This window comes from Taudactylus pleione, unplaced genomic scaffold, assembly GCF_031769625.1.
Source record: "Taudactylus pleione unplaced genomic scaffold, aTauple2 ptg001990l, whole genome shotgun sequence".
Lineage (NCBI taxonomy): Eukaryota > Metazoa > Chordata > Amphibia > Anura > Myobatrachidae > Taudactylus > Taudactylus pleione.
In genome coordinates, this window is record NW_028286386.1 from 1,294,999 (window position 1) to 1,322,996 (window position 27,998).

A 27,998-nucleotide genomic window follows, 5' to 3' on the forward strand; every position below is an offset into this window, starting at 1 on the left:
TTAAACTTCATGTAACAAGACATTTAATGCAAGTTTTGACACATTTTGCGATGGGAATGGATGTGGTTAAAAATGTAAGTAACACATGGCAGCTGTCCATTAAATCCACTACAGTAAAGGATGGGTAGGATTTATACTATATAAATGGCTTTGCTGTCAGCAAGTAAAATGTTTCACAGAAACGTCAGTATTTTGTCCCAGTGAGAAGGAGAAACGAGAACAAGCTAGTCACTAGTATGAATTGCAAATAGCTCAGTCTTATATTGAATACAGTCTCCATGCACACGACTTCTCCAACCATATACCAAACAGTTCATAAGGGACAATCCAGTATCTAAGATCCAGCCGTGATGTGCTCTCCTCAGAAATCCATGGAGCTGGTGGCCAGGTAATCTTTTCTTCCAATGGTGCTGACTTGTTTGGTCTGCATGGCCTCCAACTTGGGACAGTCTGTAATACGATGGCCCAAACCTCCACAAAATGCACAGCCTCGTTCCCCTGAGAACAGAGAAAGCCATATCAGAACAGTAATAAAACCATATATATCTTTTACCATATTACATGTACAGTCACTGTTCTAACTTCTATCAACCCTGCAAACTACATGGTTAGGACAAGACACCACCAACACATAAGTAATGCACAGCTATAGAAGTCGATGGCCCTCATGAACCCGACGCTTAGGCAGAATCAGACAGACTATGCGTATGCAGAACCAGATAAAGGCAAAATATTAGTCTAATGAAATTGTCACTAGTATCGCAGTTGTGTGCAAGTTATTCAAGTTATACAGGGATAAAAAAAGGAAGACAGCTGAGCGTTTACTGTACATCTACACCAGTAGGAATGCTATTGATAAGTATCACAAGCTTTCGTACGGCAAGTGCCATTCCTTCTATGGTGTAAGACAAGTTGACTATGACCATCATTAATAGGTCTCGTCCTGACCTCCCCCCCTTCTTGCCTCACCCGGTTTTGCCATGTTATTTTATTTCATTCTATTTTTCTCTTTTTATTTGTCTGTATATGCATATCTGGGTAATAATACTCCTTTGCATTCCTTTTTCTCAAGTCCATCTGGCTGGTACTTTGCTTCTATGTATTAGCACGTTTGTATTTTACATGTATTTCAACCTGACAGCTTTTAGTTCGTCTCTTTTGTATGTAAATATAATAGGACTAATTTAAAAGATATGTAGGAGGTTTTAGATTTTTTTCTTTTCTTTCAGGAAAAGAATGAGGCCCCACATTTATTATTGATCTTACACCTTTCAGGTCGTCATCTTTTATCCTAATCGAATTACCTCATAAGCCAACTCGCTAACCTGATCCATTACAGCACAATCTCTAATGATCAATTGTAAAGGTGGATAAAAATTATTCATATCTGTCATTTTTAAAAACGACAGCTTACAATTTACTACAGCAGACTGGAGTATCAGCATGGGGGTACTCACCTCCAATGTCCAGCATTGTCTCATCACTGCTGTTGAGTACTTGCAGTACAGGAGGCACACGCTGCTTAGCCTCCATAAGCAGAGCTTTCAGGTCATTCAAAACAGATTCATCTGTGGGAAAGGGTAGGGTTGTTACTCAAGCAGCACGACTACACAATAATAACTAGGCACCGTCTTCTCTTATGTCTACACTTACCGCATGCCTTGTTAATGAAGGTGGTGGCAATTCCTGTATTACCTGATCGCCCTGTACGTCCTATTCTGTGAACTAGATATAAAAAAAGACAATTTGTTAAAAGCAGGAACATGCTAGAAGAACAACATTACAACTGGATAGACAAGGACTGTACACTTCTTGACATTTTTATATATTTTTTTTAAATTTTAACTAACAATAGCTACACCAAGGAAAGTTTTAGCGAGTTGTATAATTATTAATCACTTTGTTGAATGATAGGTCAACATCTTACTTATGTGAGGCTGCAGGTGGACTGTTAATAACTGTATTCAAGCAACATATCCATTCCTATATTGTGTTTGAGTATGTCATGTAGAAGTGGATGGCAGAAAGGAAATGTATGTGATGCAACTATAAGCCTCTTGAATTGGTCACCAGAAATATATAATCAGCCTAATTTCCAGTATTTTAAATTTGCATGATGCCTGTGTGAACGGGTTCATGCTCATATTTAAAACATTACCTCTCCCCGTTTTCCATAAATTTAAATACAGTAATGCACAGAAATCCTATTTTTGCCAGGGTTAGACATCAGAAATCCATGTTTATCATTGCATTGGCCTGGGTTATTGGGTGCAAAATGCCATGACATGAGAATGTTTATCTGATATAACTACTGCATACCGCATACAATACACATGTTTATGTATGTGTAAAAGGGTTCCAAGTTTCTTTTATCAAAACCGGGACATGGCAGCAGACACCGAATTCCCTGCCCTAATTGCTTCCCGAGTTTGGGGCAGTCAGAAGTGTGAGGAAGTGGTTCTCCCATGTGTTTCCACAACAGTTATCCATTACAGTATGTCCACACCCAAAGCCCAGTGAGCAGCAGTCACTTGGGACTCTCAGACTCACCGTAGTTCTCTATCTCCTCAGGCATATCATAGTTGATCACATGCTGGATAGCTGGAAAATCCAGACCTTTAGAAGCAACGTCTGTAGCTACTAGAACATCCTTTTTTTCTTCCCGGAAAGCTTCAATTGCTTTGGTTCTTTCCTCTTGGTCTAAAAACAAAGTTAAAACTCTAGTTGCCAACATATTAAAAACAATTCAATAGAAACTATTAAGCATGCTCACTGTTAAAAGAGGACAAATCATACCTAAAATCTCCTTAGATGGATCCCTCCTCACAAGAATTAGAATATGTTTTAGGCATTTAGAAACAAAACATTGCCTAATATATCACCTTTAACCCACTTCCCCATCTTGACAACTGTTCTCTACCCAAAGCTGGGTACACACACAATGCGATTGTGTACCCAGCCGACGTGACAGCGCGATAAAACGATACATCGCGCCGTCCCCATGCGGCATTTAGCATGTTCTAGTTCAAAACATATTGTAGTTCTTAGTGAGTAGGGATCCATCTAAGCATTTAGTAGCATGGCGTTGTTTATTGCATCGTCGCATCTGCTGTGCAGCACATCAGGTGGGATGTGATGAATGATCAGTGTGCGTGATCGGGCATACACACAATGCTATCTGCACTGTATATCGTTCTGATCTGCCAGAGAACGCTATAGTTTAAGACAGATCACATAGTAAAAAAACAAACTAGTTACTGTCCACAACACTCTCCAGCCCCCTCAAACCAGTGCTGCAGGTTGTGCACTTCAAGAAGTATGCTCAAAAAGCTGCAGCCATCTGCAGATTACAATGTGACATCCTGCATATAACCAAATCAGTGCTCCAGATACAAAGTGGCATGTTAGCAGTTTAGGGTCTAAACCTTTGGAAACTAATAGAAAATCAGCCACTTGGGAGCCTCTTATTGGATTGTAACATGCAGGATGCCCCAAAACTATTCACTCAATCTTACCGACTTAATACCTAGTAAAGAGCCAGGTACAATGGAGTAGCAAGTTTCAAAATAAAATAAGCAAAAAAAGTGAATAAAAACCTTATTGGGAGTTCTTGAATTTTGTTTTAAGAAAGAAGACATAATAAATGGATCCACTAGTCACCTTTTCCTCCATGTATGGCTACTGCCTCTACGCCCTTCAGTAGCAAATACTCATGTATAGCATCTACATCTGCCTTCTTTTCTGCAAAGATCAGCACCTGGTACAGGAAGACAAAAGAATACAACATGAGACTGCTGTGGACGTCGGACATACGGTTTATTGTCAGACTAAACTCAAATATTATAAACATAAAGCTATCGCACACTTCACGTACACACTACACATATTGACGTCACAAAACACATTGCTTGGCCTGAAAGTCAGATCACGATAGCCTGATTATTTAAAAAATGTGATGTAAATAAAGGTCTTAACATCTATCTTTTGATACTGTATTGCTTGTAATGTTTGATGGTCTTATAATGAAAGGATGACAATGACAAACAATGTATTATGGTGTGATGCTGTTTCCACTGTCAAATACATAAACAGAAGTGGAATATTCATGCAGTTGTGTGCTAAGAGAGAAAGGCATATAAATGCATTTAGTACATAAAAAGTGTCACTCACTGGAGGTGGGGTCTTCTGCAGGCACTCCAGTAGGTACACCATCTTGGCTTCCTCCTTTACATATTCTACTTCCTACAGAGTGCAGACACAAAGCAGTCAGTCATATTGCATCATTATATACGCCATCAAATCTCAGTGAGAAGGGGTAATCGCTAATCTTAGCATACTTGTGGCTCTACACTGGAGTGATCAAACAAAATATGCATTTGACATTTGCATTGCTTTCTCGATGTCTGGCTACTTAATGTGTATGCTGAGACACTGTATTTTAGGAATATATGAATTAGGAATATATGATCACTCCCTTTTTTTAAGGCTCCGCCTAGCAGACCTCACATTAGCACACAAACACTCCATAGAACGGCCTACTGTGGTGTTCCACGGGAGAGAAGTCAGTCATGCTTCAATTCAGCACCATCGGCTCCCCAACCATTATCAGTGCCTACACCAATCACCAGCAAGCTCTATTCTACTACACATGAATATCGTCCTTCGGTAGAACAGAGCATGCATTTTATTGGTGGAGAGAATCTTTATGGTGTAAGGAAAGTAGAAGTACTGTGCGTTCAAGCTCTGATTTGGACCTGTTGCAATAGCTGGTTACACATACAGTCAGGTGCATAAATATTGGGACATTGACAGAATTTTCATATTTTGGCCTCTATTCACCACCACAATGGCTTTGAAATGAAACAAACAAGATGTGATTTAACTGCAGACTTTCAGATTTAATTTGAGGGTAATTACATCCAAATCAGGTGAACAGTGTAGGAATTACAACGGTTTCTATATGTGCCTCCCACTTTTTAAGGGGCCAAAAGTAATGGGACAAACTAAACAATCCTAAATCTAACTTTCATTTTTTAATACTTTGTTGCAAATCCTTTGCAGGCAATTACAGCCTGAAGTCTGGAACGCATAGACATCACCAGACGCTGGGTTTCATCCCTGGTGATGCTCTGCCAGGCCTCTACTGCAAATGTCTTCAGTTTCTGCTTGTTCTTGGGGCATTTTCCCTTCAGTTTTGTCTTCATCAAGTGAAATGCATGCTCAATCGGATTCAGGTAAGGGGATTGACTTGGCCATTGCATAACATTCCACTTTTTAGCCTTAAAAACTCTTTGGTTGCTTTTGCAGTATGCTTCAGGTCATTGTCTATCTGCACTGTGAAGCGCCGTCCAATGAGTTCTGAAGCATTTGACTGAATATGAGCATATAATATTGCCCGAAACACTTCAGAATTTATTCTGCTGCTTTTGTCAGCAGTCACATCATCGAAAAATACAAGGGAACCAGTTCCATTGGCAGCCATACATGCCCACACCATGACACTACCACCACCATGCTTCACTGATGAGGTGGTATGTTTTGGATCATGAGCAGTTCCTTTCCTTCTCCATACTCTTCTCTTCCCATCACTCTGGTACAAGTTGATCTTTGTCTCATCTGTCCATAGGATGTTGTTCCAGAACTGTAATGGCTTTTTAGATGTCGTTTGGCAAACTCTAATCTGGTCTTCCTGTTTTTGTGGCTCACCAATGGTTTACATCTTGTAGTGAACCCTCTATATTCACTCTTGTGAAGGCTTCTCTTGATTGTTGACTGACACATATACACCTACCTCCTGGAGAGTGTTCTTGATTTGGCCAACTGTTGTGAAGGGGTTTTTCTTCACCAGGGAAATAATTCTTCTGTCATCCACCACAGTTGTTTTCCGTGGCCTTCCGGTACTTTTGGTGTTGCTGAGCCCTCCGATGCGTTCTTTCTTTTTAAGAATGTTCCAAACAGTTGATTTGGCCACACCTAATGTTTTTGCTATGATTTTTCAGCCTAATGATGGCTTGCTTCACTGATAGTGACAGCTCTTTGGATCTCATATTGAGAGTCGACAGCAACTGATTCCAAATGCAAATGTCACACCTAGAATCAACTCCAGACCTTTTACCTGCTTAATTGATAAAGAAATAACGAGGGAATAGCCCACATCTGTCCATGAAATAGCTTTTGAGTTGATAGTCCCATTACTTTTGGCCCCTTAAAAAGTGGGAGCCACATATAGAAACCATTGTAATTCCTACACCGTTCACCTGATTTGGATGTAATTACCCTCAAATTAAATCTGAAAGTCTGCAGTTAAAGCACATCTTGATTGTTTCATTTCAAAGCCATTGTGGTGGTGAATAGAGGCCAAAATATGAACATTCTGTCAATGTCCCAATATTTATGCACCTGACTGTATATGTCACTGGTTTGGAAGAGCACAAGATACAATCAGTCAGACTTATTGGGACATCAGGGCTCTTGCACTACCTCAGCTATAAAACAAATTATATATCTATATATATATATATATATATATATATATATATATATATATATATATATGATATGCTGTGTGTTGAGCTAATTTGTTTCAGGTGAGCTTTATTGGGGTTAATGGTGTGGGGTATATAGGTATGATCCAGTCCTATTACTAGCCATGCTCCTGACGAAGGTGGTTGTTAACACCTAAAACGGCCATTGGGCTGGCTACTTATGGGATGGCGCATATTTGGATACGATGAGTACACTCTCCTACCGATTGATTTTGTGCCTTAAATTGTACCGATTATTATGCTTAATGCCTCCCTTTTTCTGCTACAATATGCAGTTAAATATGATGATGCGTTTTATATGCTTATGCACCTTATGGATATAATTCTTAAAAACTTTTTACATTTTTTGATGTATTTGGATGCGCTGGCTCTTTCTTGCATTTACAATAAAATGTGTGTGACCACTATTTGCCTTAAAAACAGCATGAATTCTTCTACGTACACTTGCACACAGTTTTTGAAGGAACTTGGCAGGAAGGTTGTTCCAAACGTCTTGGAGAACTAACCACAGATCTTCTGTGGATGTCGGCTTGCTTCTTCCTTCGGTCTCTTCATGTAATCCCAGACAGACTTAATGATGTTGATATCAGGGCTCTGTGGGGGCCATATCATCACTTCCATAACTCCTTGATCGTTTTTACGCTGAAGATAGTTCTTAATGAAATTGACTGTATGTTTGGGGTTGTTGTCCTGCTGCAGAGTAAATTTGGAGCCAATCAGATTCCTCCCAACTGGTACTGCATGATGGATATGTACCTGCCTGTCTTTCTCAGCATTGAGGACACTATTAATCCTCACCAAATCCCCAACTCCATTTGCTAAAATACAGCCCCAAACTTGCAAGGAACCTCCACCATCCTTCACTGTTGCCTGCAGACACTCATTGTACCGCTCTCCAGCCCTTCGGCGAACAAACTGCCTTCTGTTACAGCCAAATATTTCACATTTTGACTCATCAGTCCATACCACCTGCTGCCATTTTTCTGCACCCAGTTCCTATGTTTTCGTGCACAGTTGAGTCGCTTGGCCTTGTTTCCACGTCGAAGGTATGGATTTTTAGCTGCAATTCTTCCATGAAGACAACTTCTGGCCAGACTTCTCCGAACAGTAGATGTATGTACCCGGGTCCCACTGGTTTCTGCCAGTTCTGAGCTGATGGCAAAGCTGGACTTCTTCTGATTTTGAAGGGAAGTAAGCATGATGTGTCTTTCATCTGATGCACTAACTTTCCTTGGCCGACCACTGCGTCTACGGTCCTCAACGTTGCCAGTTTCTTTGCACTTTTCCAAAAGAGCTTGAACAGCACATCTTGAAACACCAGTCTGCTTTGAACTCTTTGTCTGGGAGAGACCTTGCTGATGCAGTATAACTACATTGTGTCTTGTTGCTGTGCTCAGTCTTGCCATAGTGTATGACCTGTGACATGAAACGGTCTTCCACAACCTCACCTTTGTAGCAGAGTTTCCTCGCACAGTTTTAAGCCCCCTACACAGCTGTTTCTGCTTTAGTTAATGACTGTGTTTCAAACTACATATGAAAATGATGGTCATTATCACCTGTTTGGTATGATTGGTTAATCATACACCCGACTATAATCCTACAAAATCCCTGACTTTGTGCAGGTGTACCTAGAATAACTGATACTGTTTTGAAGGCAAAGGGGGTCACACCAAATATTGATTTGATTTAGATTTCTCTTCTGTTCGCTTCACTTTGCATTTTGTTAATTGATAAAAATAAGCTATTAACACTTCTATTCTTTAAAGCATTCTTACTGTGAAGCATTTTCAATACCTGCCTATAATTTTTGCTCAGTACTGTATATCCATAAACACACACATAAAAAACACCAAAAAAAACTGAAATTGATCCAGATACTTAAATTATTGAAATCCAGAAGCTACGGACATTTTACCCAGCTGCTAGTTATCAAGAAATGTCCTACAATATTATACATCAGTGTAGCCGACCAATACTGGAAATGGCAACCACTATTTCTTCTTCCTCCATAGGGAACACAGGCTTTACGCTGGGTATAGGCTGGTAAGTAGGAGTCTGGGCACGCCTATACCCAGTGTAAAGCCGGTGTTCCCTATGGAATCGAAGAAAAGGATTTAACAGGTAAGCACATAAATCTCCTTTTTTCTGTACACATGGTTCCTCCATGAATGGATCAATTAGCAATCTCTCAGGGCCTGGGTGAGCGAGTATAGTGGTTACTTTTTATGTTATTGTTATTGTGGCGTTCGCACCTGGTACATTAGACAATGATTGCGGTTATAAAATAACACTTGTTATATGATTGATAAAATTCAAAAAATTGGCACAAACATTACAGCATTTTTATATGCATTTATAAACTGCAGCTAAAATTATAATGTCAGTAAAGCCTTGTGTAACTAGGTGTGTCTAGAATAAACTTATGAGGCAAATAACACAGATCCACCTCACTCACAGTCATAGGAAGGAAATCCTGAGGACCCTCACCTGTATCACATCCAAACTGGCAGCGCCTGCTCGACCAACATTAATCGTGATGGGCTTCACTAGGGCACTTTTAGCAAAGTTCTGGATCTTCTTGGGCATAGTGGCACTAAAAAGCAGTGTTTGCCGCTGACCCTATTTACATAAGATAAGGAGAAAAGATAAGTGAAGAACTGGTCTATTTGTTCAGGTAGAGAGAAGCACAGAAAATCATCTTCAAAATGCCCAAACATTTTCAGCTCCCAGTGGAGTCACAAGCCTGATTTCAGGAAGGATCGCAATTGCAAAGCAGTATGCAGTCAGCTTTGCAATTGTGATCCTTACTATTATGCAAATGCAGCAGGAGGTGTATGACACCCTCTGCTGAATTTGCGATCCCAGCACTGCTTTGGAGGTCGCAGGCTGGGATCATCATCGCGACCATTGAGAACGCTGGTCGACCCCTCCCCTGCACTGCCACTTAAATGCCTGCGTGCGACTACGCAGGACCCATTCCCCACACTCGCAGAATGGGTCCTGCGCACATTTCCGATAAATCGGGAATCTGCGATCAGCAGCGCACTTGTGTGCACTGCTGAATCAGGCCCACATAGCGATGCTCCAGAGTGTTAGTAATCTTTTTATTTATTCTTGTACAAAATGGGACATCTAACCCACATGGGCATTATAGGATATGGGCTGAAAAAATAGATTTTAGTAATACATATACTTGTATTTAGTGTAGAATAATTAATGCTATACAAATATATAGTGGTAACACTTTGTATCAATGGATCTATTATAATTTAAAATGGTTAGGGTAGTAAAATAAGCATAGCCATAACAAACCAGTATTCAAAAATACAAACCATAACCACAGTCAAGCTCTATTTTTTTGGCAATTTTGTTTGTCATTATAAGCTAAACGTACTAGCAGGACCGGCTCTAGGGGTGTTCGACAAGTGTGGTCGTAGAGGGGCGGCACCCCTCCCCAGCATCCCGATTTCAGCGGGACAGTACTATCCCGCTGTTCCACCCGCGGGCCGCAGTGGCCCGCAGGTGGTCGGGGACCCCCACCGCCGCAGCCGTGCTGCGGTGCCGGATCCCCGGAGTGTGAATGAATGCCGCGGGCATGCGCGCGGCAACCATTCACTGACGGGAGAGGACTGGGGGAAGCCCAGCCAGTGACTTTACCCCCAGCCTGACGTTATTTGGAAGCATGCCATGCGGGCACGCCTCAAAATAACGTCACACAGGGGGCATGGCCTATGGTAATGAGGCCACGCCCCCAAATTTGGTCACGCGCGATGTTAGGGCGCCTTCTCAAGGTCCGGCACAGGGTGCTCCGAACCCTGGAGTCGGCATTGCGTACTAGGCAGACACCTACATGTTTGTGTGTGCTTGGGAATTGGTATAATATGGAGGGGTTTGGTGTAATTTTTGTAATATGGAGAAGTGGTTATGGTGAGCATTGCTGTAATGTAGGGGATGGGATTGATATATGTGTGTGTAGAGGGGGTGATTGTTGTAGTGTGTGTGAATATTTAGTCATGTAATAGGGTTGCTCATAGTGTAATGTTGGAGGTAATTACTGATGTAATAGGGGTGCTATTAAGGTAATGTTGGGGAGTCATTAGGAAAAATAGGCATATATTTTAAATGTTAATGTTCTTGATTTAGAGGCTGTCTTCCAACTGTCTCGATTATGGTGGGACTGTGTTGCACAATAATTTGTTGAAATTATAGCGAAGGTCAGGATACTATCTTCATACTGCTCTGCTTGAAGGGGGAGCCACATCCTGGAGTGGAGTGCACAGTATGGTCTGTGTATTTAAAGGGAAGTGGTTGGAGAAAGGCTTAGCACTAAAGAGACAGCTAAACCCTTTTTTGTGTTGCTAACTCCCAAATATGGCTACATGGAGGCACTTTAAATCTGCTACTGCAAACAGGACAATATGTTAAGCAATGGTTCTTTTTTAGAATACGATTTGAGAATTTACTGGTAATTTATGTATCCCAGTTTTGTTTTCAGGTTTGGATGTTGATTCAAGTCATATTTTCTCCATTTCATATATTTTGCTTTGTTCTCGGTAGAAGTTAAACTAGACAATTCAATACAAGACCGCAATTTTTGTAAGTGAAACTTCATGCTTCTCAATCGTACTATTAGGTTGAACAATTATAATTTCCAGATTAGCACCAATATACTTTTACATATGTCATTTGGAACAACTGCAGAAGTGGAAGTAATGCATCAAAGTGGCTAACCTTGAAGTATGAAAATATTGTCCTAATGTCCTCTTCAAATCCCATGTCAATCATACGATCAGCCTCATCCAGAGCCAGGTACCTGCAGATGTCCAAACTAACCATCTTCTTCTGCAGGAGGTCCATAAGTCGGCCAGGGGTTGCCACCATCATGTGCACACCCCTGCAGAGAGGAGGCAAAACAGTATCATTTATTATTTGTATAGTGTCACCAAATTACTCAGTGCTTTCATTCATATCAGTCTCTGCGCCTCTGAAACTTGCAGTCTAAGGGGGGGGGGGGGGGGGAGAAGCATCACACCTTCTAAAGAGGGCAAATTGCCTATATCAACCAATCATCTTATAGCTATCATTTTAATGAATGTACTAGATAAAAAGACAGCCAGTATATGATTGGTTACTACGAGAATCTTCTCCAATTGACCTCTTTAGAAGATATGATTAAGCTCCCCTTAAATTAGCCATTTACCACTGTGCTGTGGTCATAGGATCGATTCCAAACATGGCACCATCTGTGGGGAATTTGCATATTCTCGCCTTGGGTTTGCATGAGTTTCTTTCCAGATGGATTTTCTCTCCCAGTCCATACTAGTAGTTTAATTCGCTTCTACTGAAACTAACCCTTGCATTTTTTTTGTATGCTAGGCAATACAGATTGTATGCTCCACTGGGACAGAAACTGATGTAAATGATTGAACACTCTTTAAGACGCATCCTAATAAGTGGGTGCTATATAAATAAGGCTAAGAAATAAATATCACCACAAGCAAATTATATTATACCAGTATGTTTGTGGATTGTGGGAGGAAACCATTGAAACATTAATATAACCTCCAAACACCACACAGACTATGAACTGGTTGGAATCGAACCCATGTCACTAGCCCTGTGGCAGATATGTCCTTCTGACAGCAGGCGTATTTTGCCATCATTCATTACAACATTCCACTATAGCACACTCATACCCCTTGCACACTGCCATCAAGTAACCCGGGTTATTGCACATAAATGTGCAGCAACCAGAGTTACTAAGGAGTGTGAAAGGGTCCAGTTGAAATATTCCGGGTGGAGCGACTCGGCATTTCAACCTAGGTAATGAGAAGGGTTGAACATGAGTTCAATCCGGCTCGTGGTGTGATGTGAACGGGTAACCCGGGTCGAGGCGACCCGGATCCCGTTCACTGCATAGGGAGAACTTGCACTTGGAGATGAGATCCCTGCCCTACAATATTTTCCCTACCTTTTCACACCCTCAGGGGAGTATGCACAAGATAAAGCGATTTACAGAGTTTGAAATTGGATAGCGACTACAATTTGCAGTTGTGAGTTCCCTGTGATAACTGCTCTCATAAGCCATCTTGCACCTAATTGGATTGCACCCATATAGTTGAGAAGATATTTATAAAGAGCATTCTTAAGTACTGCGTTATGGTAGACTCCTAGAGAACTCCTTTTCTTCAAGGTCCATAGGGATACCATGGGGATATTATGGTTGGAGAGATCCAGGCACCAAACAGTTAAAGCTTCAGCTTCCAGGATGCCTTGGGTCCGCCTCCATATATACCCCGCCCCTAGCCACAGGCCTTTAGTTTTGTTAACAAGCCTCAAGGCAGGAGAAGGAAAGAAGAGAAGGAAGAGCAACTGTACACCAGAAACATTCTGATACAAGATGAGGGATCCGTGATCGAAAGAAAAAATTACCCGTGCAGCCAGGGGCGTCAGGGTGGGTGCCCTGTCGACCCTATGGACCTCGAAGAAAAGGAGTTATCTAGGTAAGTCTACCATAACCCATTTTCTTCTTCATGGTCCATAGGGATCCACAGGGATTCCATGGGGATGTCCTAAAGCAGTTCCCCAAGGGTGGGGGACACTCCTGAGTAGAAAGGAGAACTCGTCGTCCAAAGGAAGCATCCTGAGAGGCAAAAGTATCAATGGGGCGGAATATATATGGAGGAGGACCCGAGGCATCCTGGGAGCTGAAGCTTTAACTGTTTGGTGCCTAGATCTCCCCAGCTATAATATTCCCATGGTATCCCTGTGGATCCCTATGGACCCTGAAAAAGAAAATCAAATAAACAAACAAACTAATGGCAATCTGGAAATCATTTTGCTTTATCACTGGGAATACGAATTTGCAACTCACTGTTTGATCGTTTCCATCTGCTCCTTGACAGACATGCCACCGATGCACAGTGCTGTACGTAAGGGTGGGAAGTTGTCTTCCTGCAGCAAGCGGCAGTAGTACTCAATAATACTGTGTGTCTGACGAGCCAACTCTCGCTACATGAAGAAAACAGATAACAGTGCTCAACAAATGAAAGAGGCAAATAATGGTATAGGCTGCAAACTTAATACCCTAAGTTAGAAAAGTTGAGCTGGGCTTCTAAGTAGCCTTGATTGTTTAATCTCCACACGTGACCTCATACATCAAATTATTAATAATAATTCACAGTTGGTGATATGGTTAGCAAACATTTCATAGTTCATCTGGAAGTGGTGTGCCTCAACAAGGCAATTCTATTACTCCACAAATAAACCCAGGTTTCACTGAATCTATTAGTTCTGACAAAAGAGAGGCCAGCAGATTCTTTATTGGGTACTCTTCGTTAAAACAAACAAAAAAAAATAATAGTTAAACAGTGATTGACCTTCAACTGCTTACACCTTAAGTACACATGATTTGTATTCCTGTATTTCTGACAGGGATGATGTCCATCACATCATTTTGGCTAAATCTGCTCCAATCAGGGATTAATATATATAATATAAAGATCACTGAACAAGTACATACCGATGGACAAATAATAAGCCCATAAGGGCCTTCTCTCTTAGTAAAAGGTAATCGCTTTTCTTGCTCCAAACAAAACATAATAACAGGTAGGGTAAAGACCAAAGTCTTGCCAGATCCGGTGAAAGCAATGCCGATCATATCCCTTCCAGATAGGCTGCAAGAGAATATTTGTCTCAGTCAAACACAGAGCTAGACAGGATTTATAATAGAAAACAGATATATATCATACTAGTCTCACCATATGACATACAAAGTTAGTGCAACACCAGGTCTTTAACACCTCACCACCACACTAGGTATTAAGCACAAATAGGGAACATGCTCACTCACATTGTTGGGATCCCTTGAATCTGGATTGGAGTGGGATGCTGGATTCCTTTTCTCTTTAGACCACGTAGAATAGCTGTTGTTAAAATGAAAAAGTATTAGAGAAACATTCCTACAGGCCAGCATATTACAGCACCATGTTGTAATGTACCAAAACCATCTGCTTTTAAAATAACTGTACTTAAAAACAAAATATGAAGCGAAACACAAAAGAAAAAAAATATATAATATAATATATATAAAAAGTTAAGGGGCCTATCCATTAGCAGATAAAATGAACGATTGAACGATATATCGGAAGAACACTAGTGGAGCTTGAAATAAGGTATTTCTGTATAAATTGTGGCACCGCTTTCAATTTGAAGCTATGTACATATTACATGTTGCACTCTTGTTTACTGCCAATAATACAAGAGTGACGGGTTAAAAGCACATTCCTAAAACCAGAGGATTTTTAACCATCTTCTCTTAAAACTAAACTAAACAATTCATCCCCTCACTCATTTATCAGATAACAGTGCCAGGAGTTTCTTTTTGTTCATGACAGATGTGACTGGTTTGGAGCCCTACAGCATATCAGTGAGCAATCAGGTCACATATGTTACAGAATAAATTGCACAAATTCAATTGAAATATATCCTTTTAAAATGCACAGAATGAGGGAACAACAGAAACTGGCTGATTAATAATAATACAAATTGGCAGCATGTACTGTAAGGGAGGGTTGGCTGAGGACCTCTCATATATGCTTATAATAGATGACAACACAGTATACAATGGTAAGTCAAATTAGTTAAATCAACCACAAATTAAAGTATAAAACTTGCCTTTTTGCCAATACAATGAATGATCCAATAACCAAGATATTTATTTAATCAAACAATGGATAAATATGTTGTCTGTTCACTATAAGTGGTGCCAGAGAGAGGCCAACACCAAAATCAGATACAACTTCTACTTGTACCAAGACAAGCCAATATGGGAAAGGTCCATAACTTCTACTTGCACCAAGGCAATAGGGGAAATGTTCATAACTTCTACTTGTACCAAGCCAATATGGGAAAGGTTCACAACTTCTACTTGTACCAATCCAATATGGGAAAGGTCCATAAATTCTACTTACACCAAGGCAATATGGGAAAGGTTCATAACTTCTACTTGTACCAAGGCAAGCCAATATGGGAAAGGTCCATAACTTCTACTTGTACCAAGGCAATAAGGGAAAGGTTCATAACTTCTACTTGTACCAAGGCAATAGGGGAAAGGTTCATAACTTCTACTTCTACCAAGCCAATATCGGAAAGGCCCATAACTTCTACTTACACCAAGGCAATATGGGAAAGGTTCATAACTTCTACTTGTACCAAGCCAATATGGGAAAGGTTCATAACTTCTACTTGTACCAAGGCAAGCCAATATGGGAAAGGTCCATAACATCTACTTGCACCAAGGCAATATGGGAAATGTTCATAACTTCTACTTGTACCAAGCCAATATGGGAAAGGTTCACAACTTCTACTTGTACCAATCCAATATGGGAAAGGTCCATAACTTCTACTTACACCAAGGCAATATGGGAAAGGTTCATAACTTCTACTTGTACCAAGGCAAGCCAATATGGGAAAGGTCCATAACTTCTACTTGTACCAAGGCAAACCAATATGGGAAAGGTTCATAACTTCTACTTGTACCAAGGCAAGCCAATATGGGAAAGGTTCATAACTTCTACTTGTACCAATGCAAGCCAATATGGGAAAGGTCCATAACATCTACTTGCACCAAGGCAATATGGGAAAGGTTCATAACTTCTACTTGTACCAAGGCAATAGGGGAAAGGTTCATAACTTCTACTTGTACCAAGGCAATAGGGGAAAGGTTCATAACTTCTACTTCTACCAAGCCAATATGGGAAAGGTCCATAACATCTACTTGCACCAAGGCAATATGGGAAATGTTCATAACTTCTACTTGTACCAAGCCAATATGGGAAAGGTTCACAACTTCTACTTGTACCAATCCAATATGGGAAAGGTCCATAACTTCTACTTACACCAAGGCAATATGGGAAAGGTTCATAACTTCTACTTGTACCAAGGCAAGCCAATATGGGAAAGGTCCATAACTTCTACTTGTACCAAGGCAAACCAATATGGGAAAGGTTCATAACTTCTACTTGTACCAAGGCAAGCCAATATGGGAAAGGTTCATAACTTCTACTTGTACCAATGCAAGCCAATATGGGAAAGGTCCATAACATCTACTTGCACCAAGGCAATATGGGAAAGGTTCATAACTTCTACTTGTACCAAGGCAATAGGGGAAAGGTTCATAACTTCTACTTGTACCAAGGCAATAGGGGAAAGGTTCATAACTTCTACTTCTACCAAGCCAATATGGGAAAGGTCCATAACATCTACTTGCACCAAGGCAATATGGGAAAGGTTCATTACTTCTACTTGTACCAAGCCAATATGGGAAAGGTTCATAACTTCTACTTGTACCAAGGCAAGCCAATATGGGAAAGGTTCATAACTTGTACTTGTACCAAGGCAAGCCAATATGGGAAAGGTTCATAACTTCTACTTGTACTAATCCAATATGGGAAAGGTTCATAACTTCTACTTGCCTGCGGGGAGCTTCATTTCCTTAAAACTCTTTATGGGTGCAGGAATCCCATCACCTTCAACCAGAATATGGTATTTTCGCCGGACACGTTCATGACGCGCTTGTGACATTGCTAAGATATAGCGTGGGGCCTTCCAGCTGTACAAAAAAAAAGGAAACTGTTTATAAAGCATTGTAAAAAGGATTCTGGAATAGTTTACAGTATAAATTTCAATGCAGAGAAATTGTTCCAACACATAGGCTTACCTGGTCTTTATTGGGTCATCATATGTAATACCTTTTGCCATTTCCTTTACAGACATCAGGGCTGATTTGATATAAAAAATATATTATAATATATACGATATACATATATTATATTGGCAAAGATTTGCTTCCTACAGAATTAGTTTATATTCAATCTATACTGACAAGTAGGTATATGCATAGAGTACTTCTTCCTAGTGACTGTGTACTCTTTAGTGGGAATGCAGTGCTAATGTATGTGCCACACACTGCTCACCTCTCCCCTCTGTCACACTCTCTAAGATCTTCTCTTCTTCTTTCAGCTGCTTCTCCTTTGCAGACTCTTTTCTAGCTGTAATAAAAAATTAGAGTAATGAGCATACCAACCATGTACATAAATAGCAGGCATCATGTATTTAACAGAGAACCACAAAAAGCAGGTATTGCTTACAGAGTCTCCAGAGGCGCCCCCATACACACCTTCTGCCTTCTCTTTTAAGTGCTGATGTTGATCCAGAAGACTGACATTTGACCGGGGTCCCAAGGGAATGTCATCTTCATCCCCCCGATGGTCACTACCACTGTCCTTCTGCTCTTCCTCAATCACTCCCTTCCTGCGCATCTGCATCCTCTTTAGAAGCTGCACATAAGAAGAAAGAAACCAATAGGTAAGTTATTGGCATTTCCAGCTGTTCCCCAACTGTAGTCACTGTAGAAACTTTGGGACCCACTGTGTTAAGGTTTTATGGATGCATTTTCTTTTCACTATTTTAATGTTCTCTACAAATAAAAATTATTATTCTTAAAGAAACAGAATAGTAAATTAGTGCCTTGTCCAACATAGATATCTTAAAATGTTTATTAGCCTTGGCTGTAGCACACAATAGGTATGTACATAACAGGATTAGCTAGACCCACTAAAATGGCTTGGCATACAGTAAAAGTTAACTACCATCAATATGGAGATAAATGAGCCACTTTAGGAAAATTAAAAGATTTACCATCTGCTGCCTCCTCTGCTTAACTGGTACGTAAGGCACATAGTCTTCATCATCGCTAAGTGCAGTCTCTTCTTCCTCTGCATGAACTCTCTAGGGAATGATGGATAGTATACAGCACATTTTAAACAAATTAACATATATTTAAAACGTATAAACGTGTGTGTCACTAGTTTACATCTGTAGAGCTAAAAGTGAATATAATCTGTAATATGTAATCCCTATTCTGTATGTCGCAGCAGCTATGAAAAACTTACATGGTACATTAGTGAACATATACCAATGTTTCAAATGAATGTGTGTGGATAAAACAATGAAGAATTTAGGAACCAGCAGTCTCTTAAGAAACAAGAAGATATGTATTCATCTATATCAATAAAAATTACACAGAACTAACTTTTTTTAAAAAAAATTTTGAACGGTCCGTCCACCTTGTGCAAAACACAATTATGGGGGGTTTGTATGGGTTACCATGAAGTCACTTGAAGAAATTGAATTATTGGTAAATATAATCCGCATGTTTCTTCTTTTTTCCTCCATGGCAGCCATAACCTTGGGATGTACCAAAGCAGAGTACAGGGAGGGATAATAACCAGTCAGACTTCAAGGTATACAAGTGCAATTATTCACTGTCCTTTGTAGAACCTGACTTCCAAGTGAGCGTCCATAATATTTAAAGCATAGTGACTTGATAAAAGTATGCATAGATAACCCTGCTGGTTGTGTACAGGTGTCTTTTATTGACCTCCGAGCTTTCCTCACCATATAAGATTAATACTGCACTAGTCGACTGTGCCTTAAGAACTTACCTTACGCCCTTTCTTCTAACAATGAAGACGATCAATCTTCTAATCCATCTTCCAATGGTGTGTTAGTTGGTGTATTAAAAACTTTCTTGCTGGAAGAACCAACAAGTGCTTCATTTCCAGAAATAGGTTTACTCTGACTAGGTAGTCAGATATTCTCTGACTATATATCATGTATGCAATTTCTTTTTCAAGTCATTCATAGATTGAGGGAAAAGATGGCAGTGTGATCTCCAGATTTCGATGGAATGAGGATATTGCTTTTTGCAGAAAGCCTCAATTTGTTCTTAGCACACCTCTGTCTGGCCTGATACCCATAGAGCTTGAAATTTGCTCATTCTCCTGGCTGAGGTAATTGTAATTAAGATTACTATGATTTTCCATATCAGGAATTTCAAGGAAGCTTCCTGCAAGGACTCCGACTCCCATGGTGATGACATCAAACCATTCAATATATAATTTTAGATCAGAGGGGTTATAAATAATCTAATTTGTTGACAATTTTCTTTATGACTTGACAGAATCTTACGACTAAGTCCTCTTCTGCTAGACTCTTGTCCAGAAGGACGCTCAGAGCGTATATTTTTACTTTCATTGATGATACTGCTAGAGCTTTCATAAATCCATTGAACAGGAACTGCAAGACTTGTTATGTTCTGTCTTCAGAATGTCTAATTTATAACCTGTCCAGGAAATAAAGTTTTCCCGATTCAATAGTATACTTAAGGAGGAGGCTTTTTTTCTTGACAATTGTTTCAACAATTCATTCTCAATCTCCATACCAGTAAGTCAAGCTCAGTAGATTTGAATGGAGCAATTGCCCCTGTTGCAATAGACCCAATCTGATGGCTCTTTTATTGCCATTTCTAGAGCGGTTGAGAAGACTGCTCTTTTTGGCCAGTAAGGTAGAATTGTTATTACCTACGCATGCGCTTCCCTGATTTTCCTCATTCCTCAGTTACCATAGAGAATGGTAAGGATACATAATCCAGATGAACACCCCCAGGTTTGTACTCAGGCGTGTTACCATCAGGTCTATGTCTGGGCATCCAAATCATTACTATGGCCTGGAATACCTGTGTATTCAGCTCTCATTGTCCCGGAACAAGTTTTCTGTAATATTTTCTCAGCCTGGCAAATGCTCATTAGAGGCCAGCTTTTGGTACCACCCTGGCAGTCAAGAAGGCCACCACTACCAAGTTGTTTGAGAAAAATTTAGGTTATCTCCTTACAAGTGGTTCAGAGAACGACTTATTGCTTTCCATACTGCTTTCCGCTCTGTTTTAAAGAAAGCAATCTCTCTTGGGTGTCCAACATCCTTGCACTATGTGCTGTAACAAGTGTGCTACCTTGCATCTGTTGTTAATATCAGGTACTGTGACTGCGATAGAACAGTTGACCAGTTTTCCAATTTTCCACCAAGCCAGAGACATATTTGTGGTTTATTCCAGCTGTACTTTGTAATACAAAGGCAGTCTTCTTTGACAGTACTTCAACAAATCCAAATATAGGTTTTCTCATTCACCATCTCTCCCATGGAACTATGGCCCTCATTCAGAGCCGCTCGTTAGTGGCAGTACGCTCGTTCCGAGCGATGTTTGCACATCTGCGCATGCGTACGGTTTTTAGTACGCATGCGCAAACCAGTCAGTGCGGCCGAAAATCGTTGGTACGCAATATAGCGAGTGCCTCCTATTTTGAGTGACAGGAGGAGGCGTATGTGGGTGGTAACAGGGGAAGGTGCTTGAAAATGGGGAGTGGAGATCCGAACGCAGGCGTGCTTAAAGGTCAAAACGGGCGTTTTATGGGTGTGTATATTTAAAACAGCAGCGTCATTGTTCACGTCACTGGGTTATTTTATAGCCAGAACTGCTCGCAAATTTGTGGTAGCAAACACCAACCACAAGAATAGCGAGCAGTTCATACGCTGGTCGATGTACTCGATTAATCTAATAAATAGCGGACATGACGTAGGATGCGAGCGGCCAGGGGGCGTTTTTAACAAATAAACGAGCGTATGTTTTGCTCGCTCGTTCAGACTTAGAGGCGTGAACAGACTGCAATGTGCGTACGGATCATTTGAATAGCCACCCCTTGTTTTTAAACGAACGACCGCAAATAGCGAACGGCTCTGAATGAGGGCCTATATCCATAGTTGATGATATCATACCCAGGAGTTGCAGTTATGTCAGTTTTTTTATGATCTTTTATAATTTAAGAGGTTCTCGTACATTGATTATATACAGAGTACACCCTGTTTTTATGGTATCTTTACGATGAGAAATAACTTTTAGTCAAATAGAGCCTGGGGTGCCTTCTCCTCCGTCTTGTATCGGAAGTGATGTATGCGGGTCACCGGCGGTCCGGAAGTTGGGCTTGTTTGCGTTCCACCTGAGGTGGGAATTCTCTGGGCGATGTGCCATTTCCACTGGGAGCTGCAGGCTGCACTGTGCTTCTGTCCATCCGGTACCGGAAGTGACGATGCGTGTCACCGCCGGACCGGAAATAAGGTCAGTTTGCGTTCCACGGAAACAAGGAGAGTTATTTATTAAGTTATATTTAAACGTTATATATATATATATAATTTATTGGTATTGACTTTTACCAACTGTATGTATAAGATCTGCTTAAACAATGTCCTATTGAGGAGGAAATTTATGTTGTTGAATAAAGTTGGGCATGACCCAATCAGGATTTGAGGGAGGGTATATAAAGTAGCTCAGTCCACCTACACTTTACACCTTGAAAGACACAAACTAAGGGTCGAAACGCGTAGGGGGTATCCTTGAAAGGCTGGCATCCAGGAGGCAGGGACTTTTCAGAGACACTGGAACTTGCTGAAGCACAACGGAGTTCTATTCCCAGGAAGTGTGATTTTAGCGACTTTAGGTGTATATCTGTACACCCATATCTTCCGACAAGGAGAAGCATCTTTAGTGTAACTAGAGGAATTATTTACCTAGTTAACTCAGCTGACTATTTGGATTATCAACTTTATATCCTACCTCTCTTTCAATGAACTTCCCTTAAAGGGATAAAGAACTGTACCCAGGATTACGTTATTTAGGAACTATTCACACTATTACACTTCTAAATTCATTGCGCTTGGGTGACTATCTGTTTTTTGAATGCCATACTGTTAGTACAAATGTAGGACCAAAGGCAGATCCTTTTTCTCGGTGGGCGACACCATGTTAAGGTCCTTCGATAGGCTGAGCAAAAGTGCAGACCGCTACGCAAGGCATCCTGGTCTGGCTGCGTCCTAGGTCACCTCCCGTCACTTTCTGGTTGCACTGTAGCATGCAGCATGGAAGGTCACTTTCTGGTTGCCATGTTACAGCCTTATTCCAAAATGGAATAAATTCATTTTTCTCCTCAAAATTCTACACACAATACTCCATAATGACAATGTGTAAAAAGGTTTGAGATTTTTCCAAATGTAATAAAAAAAAAGCAAAACTAAGAAATCACATGTACATAAGTACTCACAGCCTTTGCCATGAAGCTCAAAATTGAGCTCAGGTGCATCCTGTTTCCACTAATCATCCTTGAGATGTTCCTACAGCTTAACTGGAGTTCACCTGTGGTAAATTCAGTTGATTGGAAATGATTTTGAAAGGCATACACCTGTCTATATAAGGTCCCACACTTGACAGTGCATGTCAGAGCACAAACCAAGCATGAAATCCAAGGAATTGTCTGTAGACCTCCGAGACAGTACTGTCTTGAGGCACAAATCTGGGGAAGGGTACCAAAAAATATCTGCTGCTTTGAAGGTCCCAATGAGCACAGGGGCCTCCATCATCCGTAAATGGAAGACGTTCGGAAACAGGAAACACCAGGACTCTTCCTAAAGTTGGCCGGCCGTCTAAACTGAGCGATCGGGGGAGAAGGGGCCTAGTCAGAGAGGTGACCAAGAACCAGATGGTCACTCTGTCAGAGCTACAGCATTCCTCTGTGGAGAGAGGAGAACCTTCCAGAAGGACAACCATCTCAGTAGAAATCCACCAATCAGGCCTGTATGGTAGAGTGGCCAGACAGAAGCCACTTAGTAAAAAACACATGGCAGCCCGCCTGGAGTTTGCCAAAATGCATCTGATGGACTCTCAAACCATGAGAAACAAAATTACCTGGTCTCATGAGCCAAAGATTGAACTCTTTGGCATGAATGTCAGGCGTTATGTTTGGAGGAAACCAGGCACCACTCATCGCCAGGCCAATACCATCCCTACAGTGAAGCATGGTGGTGGGAGCATCAAGCTGTGGGGATGTTTTTCAGCTGCAGGAACTGGGAGACTAGTCAGGATAGAGGGAAAGATAAATGCAGCAATGTACAGACATATCCTGGATGAAAACCTGCTCCAGAGCACTGTTGACCTCAGACTGGGAGGACAGATCATCTTTCAGCAGGACAACGACCCTAAGCACACAGCCAAGATATCAAAGGAGTGGCTTCAGGACAACTCTGTGAATGCCCTTGAGTGGCCCAGCCAGAGCCCAGACTTGAATCCGATTGAACATCTCTGGGGAGATCTGAAAATGGCTGTGCACCGATGCTTCCCATCCAACATGATGGAACTTGAGAAGTGCTGCAAAGAGGAATGGGCAAAATTGCCCAAAGATAGGTCTGCCAAGCTTGTGGCATCATATTGAAAAAGACTTGAGGCTGTAGTTGCTGCCAAAGGTGCATCAACAAAGTATTGAGCAAAGGCTGTGAATACTTATCTATGTACATGCGATTTCTTTGGGGTTTTTTTTGTTGTTTTTTATTAAATTTGCAAAAATCTAAAAAAAACTTTTTACACGTTATCATGGGGTATTGTGTGTAGAATTTTGAGGACAAAAATTAATTTATTCCATTTTGGAATAAGGCTGTTACATAACAAAATGTGGAAAAAGTGAAGCGCTGTGAAGACTTTCCGGATGCAATGTATATACTGTACCAGCTTACCGCCACCTGCTTGGTATGGGGGCTGTTACTGGCTCTGATTCTCCACTGAGCGAGCTTCAGGACCTCACCGGTAGGTCTGACTAGAAGCAGCAGTGCCAATCTCGCTTTCCAGTATGCTGTACCTGCCACGCACCCAGCCTTTAAACACTCCGGAAGGGTTATCCCTGGGGTGCCACCCTGCCACAGACCACGGCTCCAGGAGATTCATCACTAAGCTTACCATTGGCCGAATTCAATTCAGTGCGATGATGAATAGCCGCGGGAGGGAGCTCCCACAGCTATGCAATATACCGCGCTGTTTGGACGGGCTAAAGGATTTCTTCTCTAAACCGCCCTGGGGATGCGAGGAGAAATCCAACAAAAGTGCCGGACATACAGCGGTTTGCTAGCTTAGCGCAGTGCTAACAGCCGCGTGCCCGGCACTTTAGTCAGAGAATGCTAGTTACCGCGCCTTAACACCCAGGTTAAGTCGCGAGAACCAGCATTCTCTGACTTAACCAATTCCTGACAAGGCACACAGCGCGGTGTATTGAATAGCTGCGGGAGCTCCCTCCTGCGGCTATTTATCATCACACTAAATTGAATTTGCCCCAATATGAGGAAAATCATATGGATCAAAAAACAACAAACTTCCATACACTATTCTTTCTAGGAGATAGGAAAAAAAGACAAGGGGGAAGAGGAGGAGCTGGGATATATCAGTGGCGTCCCTCCCACCGGTGTCATCCGCTGCGGGGAGGGACGTTGTAAGCGCGGCAAAGCCGCGCGCCCCCCCGAAAAGAGGCGTGGCCATTTGGTCTGGGGGTGTGGCCCTGCGGGATGGGGGCGTGGTCTTGCGGCCCCATTTCCCGTGGTCCTGCTCTTTACTGGGGGGTGCAGGGGGTGCGTGCCGGCTCCCTCAGTGTCAGGAGCCGGGTGCTGCACTTAATACTACAGTGCAGCACCCGGCTCCTGTCACTGTGGGGGAGTGCCAGTCTGCACCTTGGTGTCACCCTTCGGCGGGTGACACCCGGGTGCGGCCCGCACCCCCCTTGTGACACCACTGGGATATATACACCAGGTGGGCGGTCCCCCACCTGTCTAACCTAGGAGGAGAGATCATTACCCAAGATTATGGCTGCCTTGGAGGAACGAAGAATAAAATATCTTATTGGTTTATCTAGTCTACCCATTATGCTATCAACAACCAACCAGTATATTTTGCTTTATATTCATTTGTACTAATGCATTGTCCATTGACAGATTACTATTTTAATAATAAAATTAATATTCAAAGTTATAATTGTACCTTCCAAAACTAGGATAATTATTCAAATAAAAAAAATCCCCTTGTTACACTTATACTAATTTAGTACCCAATTACATCCTCACTTCAGGTTGCTTCTAAAGGAATTGCAGCTTTACCACCACAATGATGAGAACCAGAGAACCACTGGGTTACATACTGGAATTGTACAAGACTTTTAGATGCAATCTTGCAGGCATATTGCATTGTCAAAATATGAAGTTTATATGAGTCACACAGAGGGTGGATAGAATGTTACTGATAATACACTGCTTAATGAATAGCAAGGATTAAGGATGTTGGTGATCTATATCTGTATAGAATACTTCAGCTCTCTTCATCTACGAGTCTCCTGGAGAACACTTAGTACACATCCCCTGACTTTATCATATGTAGTCAATAAATGGTAAAACAAAAACAAAATAATCATTGAAGTGGGGCTGTACTGCAAACAAGAATAAAAGGAGCCATAGAGAATTGATAAAGCTGCATGGAAGATGCTACAGTTGTACCAGAACTCACTTGTATTGTGGATGTCATTTTATCTAAAAAGGAGAAAGATGTATTTACGAAGCAGCAGCTTAGCTTTCTGATGATCTGATGAGTTGGAGCTAAAAATTTAAAGCAGCACCGAATGTTAGAGCCGGTTTAAATTTTTAGCTCCAAGCCGTCGCTTTGTAGATATAGCTGATAATCTGAATTTGGTAAGGTTGTTCTTTATACAGCACATTGCATCCTTCTTATTTTTTAAATGTCTCCTCCAACATGGTAACTGGACTGTACTAGATACAGAGTAGCTGCAGCTGCGAGCTAGGGAGGAGCAGTATGTCGTGTACAATACTGGTCATAATACTGCTACTGGAGAGTAGAATAATACTGCAGGTATCTGGTACAATATTACACATTCTATATTGGCCACCAGAATGGGCATTATTATACACTAGATATCACACGGGGCACTGCATTATAAACTGGTCAATCAGTTAGGGGCTATGTATTTTATATTCAAAATCAAATGAGTCTGTATACAGGTCATCATGCTTAAAGACAACGAACAGCCCATATCCAAATTAATCATAAAGGAATACAATGATGGCATTTTGATTTGCTATTCCCCTTGTGGCCTACAACTATGTTACATAGCACAGTGTTCTATTTTTTTTTCCTCCCAAGTAGGATATCCTTACCCAAAGCAACTAATCATAAAACTGGACTAGTATAGATGTACAAAATTTACAAGAATATAGGACAGAGAGTTATATAATAATGCCTGACAGACATATAATGGTACACATTCCTGGTCTAAGCTACTTACAGTCCAACTAGGTTTGTAGCAAACAGGCAGTGGGTCAAAATGACCTGCATATATGCGGACCACAAGGTTAAAATTGGAAAGCAGGGTTTACATACTTATTGTATCACTTCACTCAGTAAATGCCAGAAGTCATTGAGATGAATTTTGTATGTATGTGGGGAAAAAAAGCTCCAAGTATAAAGCAGCATAGGAAAAAGCTCTTTGTGAAAAAGGTTGTGCTGTCTAAATGTCGACAGGAAGAAGTCAACTTTTAGCCTAACCCTAATTGCAGCAAAACCTTAACTTACTGTGTTGACATCTTGACTACATCCCTGATAAAGGAGTTTATTTTCAAAATTATAGTTTGCCCCAGGATCACAAGCAGCAATTTCTATTAAAAGGTAACACATGGCACTTTAAATCCCACATCAACAGTGATGGTTTATACAATCTGCCATCAAGTACATAAACAAAGTCAAATTAGTATGGGGGAATATAAAGCAGGCTGGCCATAGTACAGCTAATATCGGATTGTTTGCTATAGCTTCTAGCACCCCTACTACAAGAATCACTGTTTCCACTGAGCTAAGCACAATTTTACTGACATAGGAATAAAAGCAGTTTAATAAAAAAAACAGCAGATGTACTAAACTCAGGAAAGTGATAAATTGGAGAGTGATAAACTACCAACCAATCAGCTCCTGTCATTTTTCAAACCTGTAACATGACCGTTAGGAGCTGAGTGGCTGGTAGTTTATCACTCCAAGTTATCACTTTCCAGAGCTTAGTACATCTGCCCCAGTGTCCTTACTTGGACAAAACATGACAGACTTCACCATATGGATGTGAACAGTCCGACTCTATTTATTAATGAGAGCAAACTGCACCAAACATCTCTCTATCGCTGCTATTGGTGGCAATAAGGGATAGTTTTGGGTAAATCAATATATTCATGCCAGGACTTCAATACAAAGCTGTAACCACAAATTCTGACTACCACGGTCCCTCCATGGTAAATTCAGGATACTTAATATTTGCCAGTAACCCCCAAAACAGCTGTTTCCGGGTAATATCCAGCAAATATTATTTGAGAAATAGGAACCATAGAAACAGCTGTTGCCGTATGTATATCGGGGAAAGTGTTTCATAAATAGGCCAGCATGCTCCGATCTGACCATAGCTATGGCTGAAGTCCAGGGCAGGTAAGCTCAGATTCCCATTGTTGCTACCTATGTGTAACCAACCGGCCACTTACCTTCCTCTCACCGCTGCTGTTAGTCTCCATGTTGTCGTCTCTCACTGTGCTGCTGCTGGCCGCGGTGCCGGTGACACAGCTGCTTCCGGTCTCTGGCGCGCAGTGATGACGTCACATGCATCACGAAAACAAAAACAAAAGAATTAGGGCACGTTGTAAGCACAG

At 41.2% G+C, this 27,998-nt stretch overlaps 1 protein-coding gene across 1 annotated transcript; it reads right to left on the minus strand.

Annotated features, from left to right (window-relative positions):
- DDX41 (DEAD-box helicase 41) lies at positions 1–27,995 on the minus strand. The gene is made up of 17 exons (XM_088465544.1): positions 27,834–27,995; positions 18,246–18,335; positions 17,725–17,884; positions 17,522–17,596; positions 17,266–17,326; positions 17,021–17,157; positions 14,398–14,470; positions 14,068–14,221; positions 13,420–13,556; positions 11,277–11,439; positions 9,033–9,164; positions 4,171–4,242; positions 3,661–3,757; positions 2,551–2,700; positions 1,654–1,725; positions 1,458–1,568; positions 1–498 (listed from the first exon to the last, which is right to left on the minus strand). The coding sequence occupies exons 1-17, from the start codon at positions 27,861–27,863 to the stop codon at positions 362–364; spliced, it is 1,851 nt and encodes a 616-aa protein (XP_088321670.1). The 5' UTR covers positions 27,864–27,995; the 3' UTR covers positions 1–361.
- Between the last annotated feature and the right edge of the window lie 3 nt (positions 27,996–27,998).